Source organism: Mchenga conophoros, linkage group LG8, assembly GCF_057382185.1.
Source record: "Mchenga conophoros isolate Kocher_MC1m ecotype Shallow Benthic linkage group LG8, M_conophoros_male_GT1.1, whole genome shotgun sequence".
Taxonomy (NCBI): domain Eukaryota; kingdom Metazoa; phylum Chordata; class Actinopteri; order Cichliformes; family Cichlidae; genus Mchenga; species Mchenga conophoros.
Window position 1 is genome coordinate 12,477,994 of NC_140533.1, and position 12,480 is coordinate 12,490,473.

Below are 12,480 nucleotides of genomic sequence, written 5' to 3' on the forward strand. Positions count from 1 at the left end.
CTATATAATGAGCACTTCAGAATCAATGTGTCAATTTAGTATTTATTGCTTTAACATACTGCTAGAACAGAGAGGTTTCCTCTCCAGTATAAATTAATGCACCAATATCTACAGTACTTCAAAATAAACATTATGTACAAAGAGGAAGAAGAGCAAACAATTCTTCCTGTGCAGTATTTGGGGTTAAAAACTGTAAAAAGCAGCATCCATGTATATAAACTTCTGCTCATACAAACAGAATCAAACGTCATTTGCGAACACGTGATTGTATTTGTTCTTGCGTAGCCGTCCAGGAGACACATGTAAACCTCTGATTCTTTCTGGTCTAAGCTCACTTCAAAGCCGTCCTCCTTTTTCCTGGTGAGCAAACACTCCAGGTCCACGTAGAAGGATAAAGACATCTTGTCTGGCTGTTTGTGTGTGTGTTTTCCCGCACTCCCACAGAGGACCAGCTGTGTTAACAGTAGTTGTGAGCAGCTCAGGTGTACTCGCACAGGTGACCGCAGCCGGCAGGGCAGTGAGCGCTGCTTTTGAGCCAGTTCATCATGTGCTCCAGATGTCCACCGTGGCTGCAGCCCTGACACCACACGAACAGTCCCTTCACCACATGGTGACACACGGCGCATACACTGGCACACTGGTGGCACCTGAAGGAGAGACACACGGCAGCTGTCAGAGCTCATTCCTGTCAGTCCGTGAGAAACCAACACTCACGCAGAACATACAAGCTGCAACTCTGGAACCCACCCAGTATACTCACTGGTCCATACTGCCCTATCACTTATAGGTGTTTGGGTTTTTTAGTGGTCTTTATTAAATCAGAATGATGATGATAATAACAGACTTAGGCCAAGCAGGTATTCTTCCTAACCAAAGGAGAAAAAAGAAGCAGTTTTGTTGCTTTAAGACAAGTTTGTAAAACCTTTATTTATACAGATAATATCACTGAAACTCAATGTCTCATTTAAAAGAAAGCCCTGTTCCAGACAAGCATAAGAAAATTACAATTTAAAATAATGAAAATGGTGTTCTTGTTTTTAATATAAATAATAACTTCCAAATTCAGAGGAGCTTGTAGACAAAGGCTTGATATTTACTCCCATTTCCACCTTAACCATTTGATCCCCCAAATATCATACAGGCTGCCTGGACTTATTTTGTAATCTGTAAAATTACAAAATAATTCATCTTTCATGAACCATTCAAATTTTCTCACAATTTGCTCTGCACACAGGGCAAAATCTAGGTGGATTTTTCTGTCTGTGTTCAGACAGTGATACATGGTGAATGTTTTATGTTACCACGATGCACCGAATACCCTGTAAATATCGTCTTTCTAAAACCATTTTCATTTTAATAAACGGTAAGGGAATTATGGTCACTTTAAGACTTCTCCAGGTTGGACACCCCCCGAACACTTATCTGGAAGCGTCCAGGAAGCATCCTTATTAGGTGCTCGAACTTTAAGTCACTCCTTTCAGTGTGGAGGAGTATCAGCTCAACATCCCCTTCTGACCCCACCTTTAAGGATCAAGCTCAGCCACCCTTTGGAGAAAACTGATTTACATCGCTTCTGTCCCCAATGTCATTCTTTCAGTCACCACGCTGAGCTTGTAGCCACAGGTTAAAGTAGCAACAGAGATCTAAAGCTTCACTCTTCACCACAACTGATGCAGCAGATGCGGCACTACACTTGGAAGTCACTGCACCACTCTCCCCTCACTCATGAACAAGACACTGAGGTATTTAAACCGAGGCCTTAGACTTTGAAGCGCTAATTCTTATTCACACTAGGGCTGCCACGATTAGTCGACTAGTCACGATTACGTCGACTATCAAAATCGTCGACGACTAATTTAATAGTCGACGCGTCGTTTGAAGCTTTGTAAGATCCCAAAAGACGCAGGAATAAGTAGTAGGATTTAAGAGTGTAATAACGGACTGAAACAGAAGATGGCAGCACTGCATGTACAAGGATGCCAGCTGCCGTTAAACCCCGAAGAAGAAGAAGCTGTGTCCCAGAATTCATAGCGCAGCCCAGCTCAGTTTCCAACAATGGCGGCAGCTAGTTAGTTTTAATATTACTCTTATTATTCTTTCTGGGTCACAAAATAAACGTTTAACATATTTTCAGGCGAGAATGTAGCTGTGTAAACCTCAAATATCTGCTCAGTTTATCAGGACACCACATATTTTCAAAAGCGCTCCGACGTTTTCAGAGACGTCTGTTACCCACTAGCTCGATAGCGAGCCGGGGGCTAGGCTCACTAGCGCCGTGAGAACACCGGACTCCTGGCAAATCGTTTTCAAACCCACCGCTGTCTTTCGCTACTCAGGTTAAACATGATATATAAGTCACTTAGATAACTTAACAATGTTATTGTTTGGCTTTTTTTTTAGTATTTTATTTGTTCCTGAGTAAATCGGTTTGGCTGAGATTAAAGTTATAGTTTTTACACAGCTGAATAAACGTCAAGCAGACAGCTGATTATCAGAAGTGTGAGATGCTCCAGAATTTACTCCGGTGTCCTGTTATATTTTAGATAGCAAGGAGTTTATTAAACTTCACCGAAACAATCTGCAAATTTCATTCAAATTTAATAAACTATCATCTTGTCTTTATTTTTAGTTAGCACAGACCTTAAACACTTAAAACTGTAAGCTAATGATAGTTATATTAGAGCAGATGCTGCTGGTGCAATAAGCTGTACTTTTACATCCAATGGATGATGATCTGATTAGTCGACTATCCAAATAATCGTTTGTGGCAGCCCTAATTCACACCGTTTCACATTTTTCTGCAAAGAGAGCTGGAGGTCATCGTCTGATAAAACCAGAAGAACCACATCATCTGCAAAAAGCAGAGATGGAGGCACCAAAGTGGACAGCAACTAAAAATTCTATTGATGAACTGAATCGGTAACCAGCCAGAGTCCAGTGCTCACTGGGAACAGGTCCAATTAATCCTGACCATACGAACCCAAAACACCATCCCAGAACTATTTCAGCACATACACCTTAATGAAACGGTGCCACAGTGTTCATACCTGTCACAAATCCAGCCCTTGTTGCTCATTGGTCGCTTGCAGTTGCTGCAGTTGATGTGAAGTGTAGTTGATGTCTGGTTCAGGCAAGTGATGGCGCTGCACGTGCTCAGTTTGATGACCTCATTGGACACGTTCCACAACTCGAATCGCTGCAGCAGGTCTATGTAGGACATGTACCAGTGCTCCTGAAACGGAAAAATAAAAGTAACTGCTCAGACTGAAATCCGTGCTGTCACTGTATCGCTAACCTTGGATGTTTTTTAAGCTACAAATACAATTTAAAGTCATATAAAAGGCCTAAATTTCACTTGTTTCTAACATTTAACAAAACAGAGTTGTTGTTTTTTGTTTCACTAACTGACCTGGGTGAGGTCATCGATCTCTTTGCGAATCCGATCCCCCAGAACAATAAGCACCGACACGGCCATCTGCACATCGCCCTGCTCAGCGTAGTAACTCAGCATCTCCCGCACAATGGGGCAGAAGAAGCTGGCGGGCAGATGTGGACTGAAGAGCGGCTGGGAGATGGAGATGAGAGAGAAAGATTCGATGGGTGTCAAACAGGTGACTTCGGCCTCGTTGCCGCTGACGTGCGGGGAGTCGGCCTTGTCCTGCTGAAGGTGCTCCGGAGCGGATAGGTTATCCACGATCTCGTGGCGCAGCTGGAAGGCCTCCTGGGGCAGCGTGTACTCCTGCTCCTCTGTTGAAACAATAGAGGCGCAGATAAGAGACAAAAGGACGCCGAGCAGGAAGACTGTTATAAATAGCAGGCGCTGACATCGGCAACCCCTTACTGAGCAGGCGACGCTGTGACTGACCTGTTTGGTTGTCGTGCTCCATGGAATAGAGGTCATCGTCATCCAACTCGGCATCGCCGAACATATACTCAGGATGGCCCTCGCTGCCTTCCGTCTCCTCGTTTTCTGGAAGAAAATGGAATTGAATGTGATGAGTGTTGGTGTTTATAAGAACTACTAAGAAACCACTTGCCTACATCCTTTGGGTTTGGACCGTACTTCAGACGTGACAAGAATGCTTTGACAGATCATATAATGATGGTCAAAGTCAAACAATACAGATTAATCCTCACTAATAACCTTATTTTTTAATATTCTGTAAATACTGCACCATCATCGCTACAGTGATTTCTTTTGCGTGCCATCGCCACAGACGGCTGTTCAGTGACAAGTCCGGTTGACACAGACACATGCGAACATAACTTTGGTGCCAATTAAACCCACACAGATCTGCCTCTCAAGCGTTCTTAAAGCTCACCTTCATTATTGCTGATGTATGAGTTCCCAGGCTCCAGGTGGATGTTGTCCTGCCTGCTCTCACCTTTACTGCGCTCCAGTCTGCTCTCCGCACCCATCCCTGAACCCAGCTCCTTCAAACTGAAACTAAAAAAAACAAAAAAGCAACAGACACAAACTTTACCTTTCAGTCTATAATCGTACGGATGAATGGAGCACAAAAAACTCTGTTTACCTGTTCATTAAAGGCAAGGTGCCGAGTTTACCGAGGTTGTGGTTGGGACCGGGTGTAGCGAGGTTTGCAGGGTCAGAGAACATTATTCTCAGCATTGTCCATGTAGTGGAAACCTTTGGTTTAAATACAAAAAAAAAGTGATTATTCACGGCAAATATACTACAAATGAGAGTTACTGCAGTAGTATTTCCTAAAGGGGAACACAGCAACAATTTCAGCGTTATGTTACAGATCCAACAGGTTCATTTGTGTTACTTACAGTGTGCTAATATGGCCTAACTTTAAATAATGCAGACAATATGTTCATAAAAGAATGAATGAAACACGACTCAATTACTCTAAGCCAGGAATCGCAAACTCATTTACAAGGCCAGTGAAACTCGCCTTTCCATCAGCATGAAGTTTAACTACATAGTTAAACTCTAAGATAGCTGAATATAAGAAAAGAGGAGAAATTTGTACAATATTTTTACATGACAAAAAAATTCTGCTGTGGTAAATGAAGGAAATGTTAGGATGATTTATAATTGGAAGATATAAATGTGTAAAATTACAGAAAAAGAAAAAAATTAGTTTCTTTTAAGAGAGAAAATATCCAGTTTTTTTGTTTTACTTTTTTTTTTTTTTTTTTTTTAACTGCAGAAATTTTGCAGTAGATCATTAAAAAAAAGAAAAAAATCATCTATTACTTAATTACTTTGGTAAAGCTGAGCTGAAAAGCGTATTAAAAGACAAGTCCAAAATTTATGCCTTCCTCCTTATTTTCCAAAGCTGTCCAGTGGAATCTTTGGCGGGTTGATTCTGGCCTCTGAGCCTTATGTTTGACACTCCTGCTCTAACCCCCTTTCTTAAATTATAATCTACTCTGTATTTAATGATGCAGTGAGTGACTGGAACAGTCAGTCTGATCTGAGCTCAAAGGATTAATCTTTAAAAGTCTCAGTGATTAACAACCTTTGGTTCCAGTTTTTTAGATGTAAAAATACAAACGTTTTCTGAATATTCTATGATATTATGAATATTTTTAACAGGAGACTGCTAATCCAATTGTTCAAAATTTAGCATAATCCGCTCTCTTCCAGAGTCATAGTGGGACTGGAGTGAGAGGTGGGGTTACCAGTCCATTGCAGGGTTAACACATGCACACCTATGGCCAACTGGGAACCTTGATGTAACCTCACCTGCATGTTTTCAGTCTGAAAGGGGAGAATATGCAAACTCCACACAGCCAGCTACTCTATCGCCCAATTTACTATGATCTAAAATATTATTTAAAAGGACCAAAGTCTTTTTCACAATGTCGTCCAATACAAGCCGAAGAAAAAAAATCTGTTTTTTCAACACTGATGTTGTTACTGAACAGAAAATATTCAATAGCTTAATATATAAATCTCTTGCATTACACGTCTCATATCACTAACAAACAGCAGTACATAACAGATTTGTTCCTGTGCCGATCGGTCTGACCTGAGGTCTTTTAAGCTCCTGGGCCACCTTGGCGTTGTGATCACATAACTCAGCAAACGGCTTCCCGCTCAGGAGGTAGAGTTGTGCCGTCTTGACAAACCAGTCCATGCGGTGACTGTCCAAGTCCGTCTCAAAGACGCTGAGAGCACTGGACACATGTGCAAACTGTTCTGTCGGGTCGGGTTTCTTGAAGAAAAACATGGGGTAGCGGCGGTCGCCTCCGGGGTACGGCTTTCTGTTGGCATCACTGGTGATTAGACTCTCCTTGGCTGCAAAAGCCAAGTCACCCAGCAGTCCAAAGCACAGGCCCTCTGGGTTAGCCTTGTCCACAGGACGTGTGGCATCCTTGAACATATGCTGGTAGAGCGTACTGTCTTTAGAGCCAGAGAGCAGAAAATGAGGGTCATGCTGGTGTCGCCACACAATTCCAGTAGTCACATCCTTGTGTTCCTCAAAGGTAGCAAAGGGAATAAAAGGTCTGCGGATGTCCCACACATAGATGTTATGGTCCACCATCATGGAACAGGTGGCCAAATGAAACTTTCTCTCAGGTCGCCATTTAACTCGTGCCACTGAAGCAATCGTCTGGACGCAGTAGATCTCCTTGGCTCTGTTAGTGGTCATGTCCCAAACCTTCACCATCTTGTCCCTGCCCCCCGTTGCCAGCCAACCCCTAAAATGAAATGAGGTGAACGGCGACAACGGTGTTAATTCAGGCTTCAAAAAATGGGTCTACTGCTCTACAAGGTTACAAGAAACATGTTAGCAAGGAAAAGCTGAAAATTTTTATTTTGTGTCTCATATTTCTTTTCTTACCTGTCATCAGGATGCCAGTCACAGCAAAACACCGGACCGGTGTGAGCAGTGAACATTCTTTCATAGCGGTCCGGTCGTCTAATGTCCCACAGCTGCACGTTGCCATTTTCAAAGGATGCGGCAAATGTGAAATAATCCTTCATGCTGAACTGGACGTCCCTTACACTCTCTGACTGACCTAGAAGAAACAGGGGAAGTTAAGGGATGACATCATTACTTCTGATAAGTGAGAAAGACTTCATTACATTAGGTGAACCATAAAAGTGTTATTAGTTCAGTGTCATTAGTCTAAAACTGGAGTTAACTCCTTCTTCATTAAATCACTCTTTTCCTGTAAAGAAAAAAAAAAGTATTTCTTTAATTACATGATTTTATTTTCACCGTTTAGTGAGAAATTCTACATTTTGTATCTCTCTACCACAACTACAGCAATCCAACCCTTTACAGCTCTGAACCACAGACATCAAAGGTGTCAGTATAGAGGGAGTTCTGTAGTGTACGCATTGTAAAGTTCTCACTTCACATATTCTTAACATATTAAGAAGAAACAGCGCTACTGTTTCATGCAAAGACTTACGTTACATTACACATGAAAGAGTTGTTGCAAACTAAATTACCTGAGAAAGTGCTCACAGACTCCTTCTTGCGCAAGTCGAAGCACTTCATGAAGCCGTCCTGTGAACCACTTAGCAGCATGTAAACCTCTGTTGGGTGGAAGCACACTTTGTTGACGGTGCGCTTGTGCTCAGTAAATAGCTGGTCCTGCTTGTTGCGAGAGGGTTTCCCCAGATTCCACGTCACCACCGCCCCGTTGGTGGCCGCCGTGGCCAGCAGGTTCTCCTCCATCTGATGCCACATGACATCGGCGCAGCTGAAGTTCAGCGACGGTTTGCGGCCAACGCGGAGATTCAGTTTTTCCACGAACTGCTCCTCCTCGAGTGCGTAGATCTTAAAAATGTTCCGTCCTGCTACAACCACCTGCGTGGCATCACGGCACACGCTGATCGCGTTAGCCGGTGCGTCCAAGTGGCAGAACATGGTTCTGCCACTGATCGCATTGCTGCCAAGAGCTGTGGTGACCCTTGACATTTTTTCCATGTTTCTGTTGCAAAAAATAATAACAATAATAGTAAAGACAATATACTTTGTCCCCGCTATCAGGTCAAACCCAGTTAATGTGACATGAGGCATTAGGTATAGAGCTACAAATACAAACTTACAATAAGGCTGTTAGACTCCACCAGCAGGTGGCACTCAAGCAAAATAATAAGTTAGAGTCATTCAGCACTTTCTAGACTGGGTGGCAGCATGTCACAAATCAATAATAACCTGTGTCATATGTATGTCATCTGTTAGTTAAACATGTGTAACAGCTTATTAATGCAAATATCTAATCAGCCAATGGCAGCAACTCAGTGAACTGAGGCATGTTGTTTTCTTGGAGATGACCAGCTGCAGTTCAAACGGAGCATGAGAATAGGACAGAAAGTGGATTTAAATGACTTTAAATGTGGCATTGTTGGTGGTGCCAGACAGGCTGGTCTGAGCATTTCTGAAACTGCTGACCAGCTGGGATTTTCTAGGGTTTAAAGAGAATGGTCTGAAAAAGAAAAACTACCAAGTGAGTGACTCTCTGGGTGAAAATTACTTGTTGATGTCAGAGGATAATAATCAGAGTGGTCTGAGCTCATAGGAAGGAAACAGTATATGAAATAACAGCCCAACACAACTAGACCATGCGGAAGAGCATCTCTGAATGTACAACACATCGAACCTTGAAGCAGCAGAAGACCACTAACTGTGAGTACCACTGCTGTCATAAAAGAACAGGAAACTGAGGATACAATTCAAATTCAACCAGGTTCACAAAATCAGTCTCAATTTCTGCTTTTACATTTAGATGGTAGGGTCAGAATTTGGCATGGATACACCCTGCCTTGTATCAAAGCTTTAGCCTGGTGATGGAGGTCTAATCGGCGTGGGGGATTTTTTTTGGCACACTTTGTCTCCACAGTCACCAAATCTCAGTGTACTAGAGCACCTGTTCAATCCGCAGTGACTCTGTGATGCTATCATGTCAATATGGACCAACATCTCTGAGAAATGTTTTCAGCACCTTCTGACTCTATGCCACTTTTAATTAAAGCACCTCTGAAGTAGAAACGGGTTCCAACCCGATAATAACAAGGTGCACCTAATAAAGTGGCCGGTGAATGTTTATAGAATGCAATGACATTCTGAAATGTTGCAGTGTAGTTACACTACCCGACACGTTATTGCTTTAAGTGCATGCAGTTTCTAAATACTCTTACGTATCCTGCTTTTAGTACAAGCTCACCCTGTGAGTTTGTTTGATCTACTCATCCTCTTACGACTTGTAGCCGCTTGGTGCTCACGTGATTTACTTCACCAAGTAACATAAACACACACTAGCTGGCAATGTGGCTAGTGTTTATGCATACTAACACTTTAACCGTTCACCTTCTTAATGCCACGTGTTGTTGGTGTTTATAGTTACTTCTAAACTTGTCTTTACACATCTATTTGTGACTAGTAATTGGCTTATAGTTTACGCGTCTCCTGCTAAGTTGGCCACAAGCTGCAGAACTCTCTGTACTTTGACCATAAACATGACTGGAATGACATGCTAGTGCTAGCTGGCTAGCACCAGTCGCCGAGCAGGTCTGTAAAGACAAAGCGCAAACGCTACAAGTATTTAAACAGTCTGACAGATAATTTAAAAAGCTATCAGATTAAGAAAATTCACGCGCATAATGTAAAATACAACAACTTCTAAGAACAAACCTTGTGCTGTGAAGCTCGCCTTCTTGCAGCACCGGAAGTAGTATTTTGTTATCATCTCGCGGGATTTCCGTCTGAAATAACAGAAGCGACCATCACGCGGCAAAAACTTACTACTGAGCAGACGTTAGAAACGATCTGGGTGGGTTTGTTTTTGTGTCATGTGTACTTCAAAATAAAGGTGATATTTTCTGAATCACCGCAATACATTAGGGCGAAAGCAACACTTGTTAAGCTCAATGTTATTTATTTATTTGGCTGTGTGAAATAAATGCTTCTGTGTTTGCAGGTGATGGTGTGAGCTTTCTGCTGTCATGAGCGCTCTGTTTGCGTGTGAGGAGCCAGGCGCATGGAGGAAAGTGTATGAGAAATACTGGGATGTAGTGGAGGCCAAGGCCAAAGTCAAGAAACCTGGGAAGCTGCTGGACCTTGAGCGGTGGTAATCCCCTATTCCACCTTTTTATCCATGTCAGTTGCGATTTAAAGGTCTCCAGAAAGTTGCGAGCGGACCTGAAGTTGGGGTTGTATAGTGGATACCTTCTGACCTGGTTTTACCACCATTTCCTCTTGATGACTGTTAATTTAAAATTGAATGTGCTTTTTTAATTGAATTGAACTTGGATGAGTTGGCTTTGCTTTGACTGTAGGATGAAAGGTACACAGATCCTAATCAGTGTCTGTGTGATCAGGTACCAACAGGAGCTGCCCTCACTGATTTCAAGTCGGCCTGACAAACACGTCTCTCTATCAGAGCTAAAGAAACTGATGGAGTGGAAGCTCACTGTGAGTTATTATTTCTGGACTCCAAATCAAAAATGAAAACTTGACATTCAGGTGTGATTAGAGGTTTACGTCCCTTTATTGTGGGCTTAAATGTCATGGTGATTTGGGGCTTTTAATGATTTCTTTGGACTGTTCTTTTTTCCAGGGTGGAATGATTGCACATAGTACATCATCATTTATTGACTTAAAAAAAAAAAAAGAACATTGTGTACAAGTTTGAAATTATTTTGGATTTTCACTTGCCCACACAGGGTCAGGGTTATACACACACCCCCACTAATATTTGGTTAAATGTCAACCTCAACAAGATGCTTCTGGCATAATTCTGGCTGAATATGTAATCACTCTTCGTGGCAGAATTGGTAGAGTTCATTTAAATTAGTTGGCTTCCTGGCACAGTCCCTGCTTTTTAATTCAGTTTTATTTATAGAGCGCCAAATCACAACAACATTCGCCTTAATGCACTTTATATTGTAAACTAAAGACTCTACAATAATACAAAGAAAACAGAGAGAGCCCCAACCATCATATGATGGTTGGGGCTCTCTCTCTCATCTCCCACTGTTGCATTTTGGCAACAGTGGGAAACAAAAAATTCCTTTTAACAGGAAGAAATCTCTAGCATAAGATAACCTCACCTTTACATACCTCTTGTGCTCTTGTCATTGTCATCAAATAGCTCAATCTTTGCCTTGACTGACCGTAAAACTTTTCTTTAAAAGGCATTTGGCTGGTCCATGTGGGTGGCTACATATTTTAAGTTTGAAAGTGCTGACTTTGAGGCAGATCTTGTTTTTTAAAATCATTAAAGATGTATGCTGTACAATCATTATATCCTGGGAAAACAACAGTTCAAAGTAATCATTAAAAATCCAAAATCACCATGACATTTATGCCCATAGTGAGTGTGTGTAAAAGTCTGAGTACTTCTGTATGTTTCCTTAGCACTTGCTTCCTTAACAAGTGCATCTGTTTCACACATTTCACCACATGCACCAGTAATTACTCCTTCAAACACGTAGTATAGCTTTGAAATAGCATGAAGAGTGTTAAAGCACTCTCTTCATCAGATGTGTCCTTGAGTGGCCCTGTGGGCTTGTCTGCAGAGAGGGAAGTTCAGGCCGAGGCTGCAGCAGCTGGTGGCTTCCAACAGCGAGGACGAAGTGGAGAAATGTTCCAGAAAGGCCTTCACCCTTCTGCCTGACGTGCAGGCCGCCATCGCAGAGCTCAGCTCCCTGAAAGGAGTCGGTCCAGCCACTGCTTCAGGTCGGCACACTATCTTTTCTGGGATATGAAGACAAACGTATGAAAATTTCTCTGTGATCCTCTCCAAGTTTACAGAACAGTGCTTGGATTGAGTAGGCTGTAACTCTCTGTACTCTGTGTAGAAAAGTATATGCACTCGATGGGTGCGTTCAGCGTAGCTTGAGGCTGACTGTCCATCTTGTTCCAGCTGTGTTAGCAGCGGGAGCTCCAGAACAGGCTGCGTTCATGTCTGATGAAGCCATGGAGAGCGTACCGGGACTGAAGCCCATCCAGTACACCGCCAAGCACTACACAGTGTACCTGGAAAAGATGACTGAGAGGACCGAAAAACTAAACAGAGGTAATGACACCAAGCTGGTTACGTCGTCATCTGCAGTATAGACACTACTCATTAAAATACCACATTGGCCTGTGTTTAATGTGCCGTTTTAATGCCTTTATTATATATTTGAATGGTCGTGTTATGTAAAAGTGCTTTACCAAAAAGCTTTTGTATTGCCTCTCGCCCCTCAGTGGATCCGCTGCAGGACTGGACGCCCCACAGGCTGGAGCTGTGTTTGTGGGCGATGAGCATTGCCACACAGCTGCAGCTCCAACTTCTAAAGGACATCGATGTGAGGGGGAGCGCAGCGGGGAAGAAGTGCTCCGACAGTGAAGCTGACCAGAGACCAACAAAGAAACTCAAATCTGCATAAAACCGGACATTTTACATGAATGCCGATTTAAAATTTGTAGTTTTTTCCTTTTTCCAAAATGATAATAAAACCTTTTTGTGGTAAAGTGTTGCGGATCGACTAATCCATCACGTGTC

General features: G+C 42.5%; 2 protein-coding genes across 3 annotated transcripts; one reads left to right on the forward strand and one right to left on the reverse strand.

Annotated features, from left to right (window-relative positions):
• Positions 1–33: 33 nt before the first annotated feature.
• Positions 34–9,668, reverse strand: wdr24 (WD repeat domain 24). Its single transcript, XM_085284215.1, has 10 exons — positions 9,624–9,668; positions 7,436–7,920; positions 6,819–6,996; positions 6,003–6,675; positions 4,536–4,648; positions 4,323–4,447; positions 3,866–3,970; positions 3,410–3,747; positions 3,048–3,232; positions 34–647 (listed from the first exon to the last, which is right to left on the reverse strand). Exons 2-10 carry the CDS (start codon positions 7,914–7,916, stop codon positions 479–481), a joined length of 2,367 nt encoding a protein of 788 aa, XP_085140341.1. The 5' UTR covers positions 7,917–7,920; positions 9,624–9,668; the 3' UTR covers positions 34–478.
• LOC146568266 (uncharacterized) lies at positions 9,660–12,449 on the forward strand. 2 transcript variants are annotated; one of them, XM_085284226.1, is made up of 6 exons: positions 9,660–9,762; positions 9,910–10,059; positions 10,310–10,403; positions 11,510–11,669; positions 11,857–12,009; positions 12,183–12,449. In XM_085284226.1, exons 2-6 carry the CDS (start codon positions 9,935–9,937, stop codon positions 12,362–12,364), a joined length of 714 nt encoding a protein of 237 aa, XP_085140352.1. In that variant the 5' UTR covers positions 9,660–9,762; positions 9,910–9,934; the 3' UTR covers positions 12,365–12,449. The 2 variants fall into 2 exon arrangements, with proteins under 2 accessions (XP_085140352.1, XP_085140353.1); XM_085284227.1 differs by having other exon boundaries at positions 9,712–9,801.
• Positions 12,450–12,480: the final 31 nt, after the last annotated feature.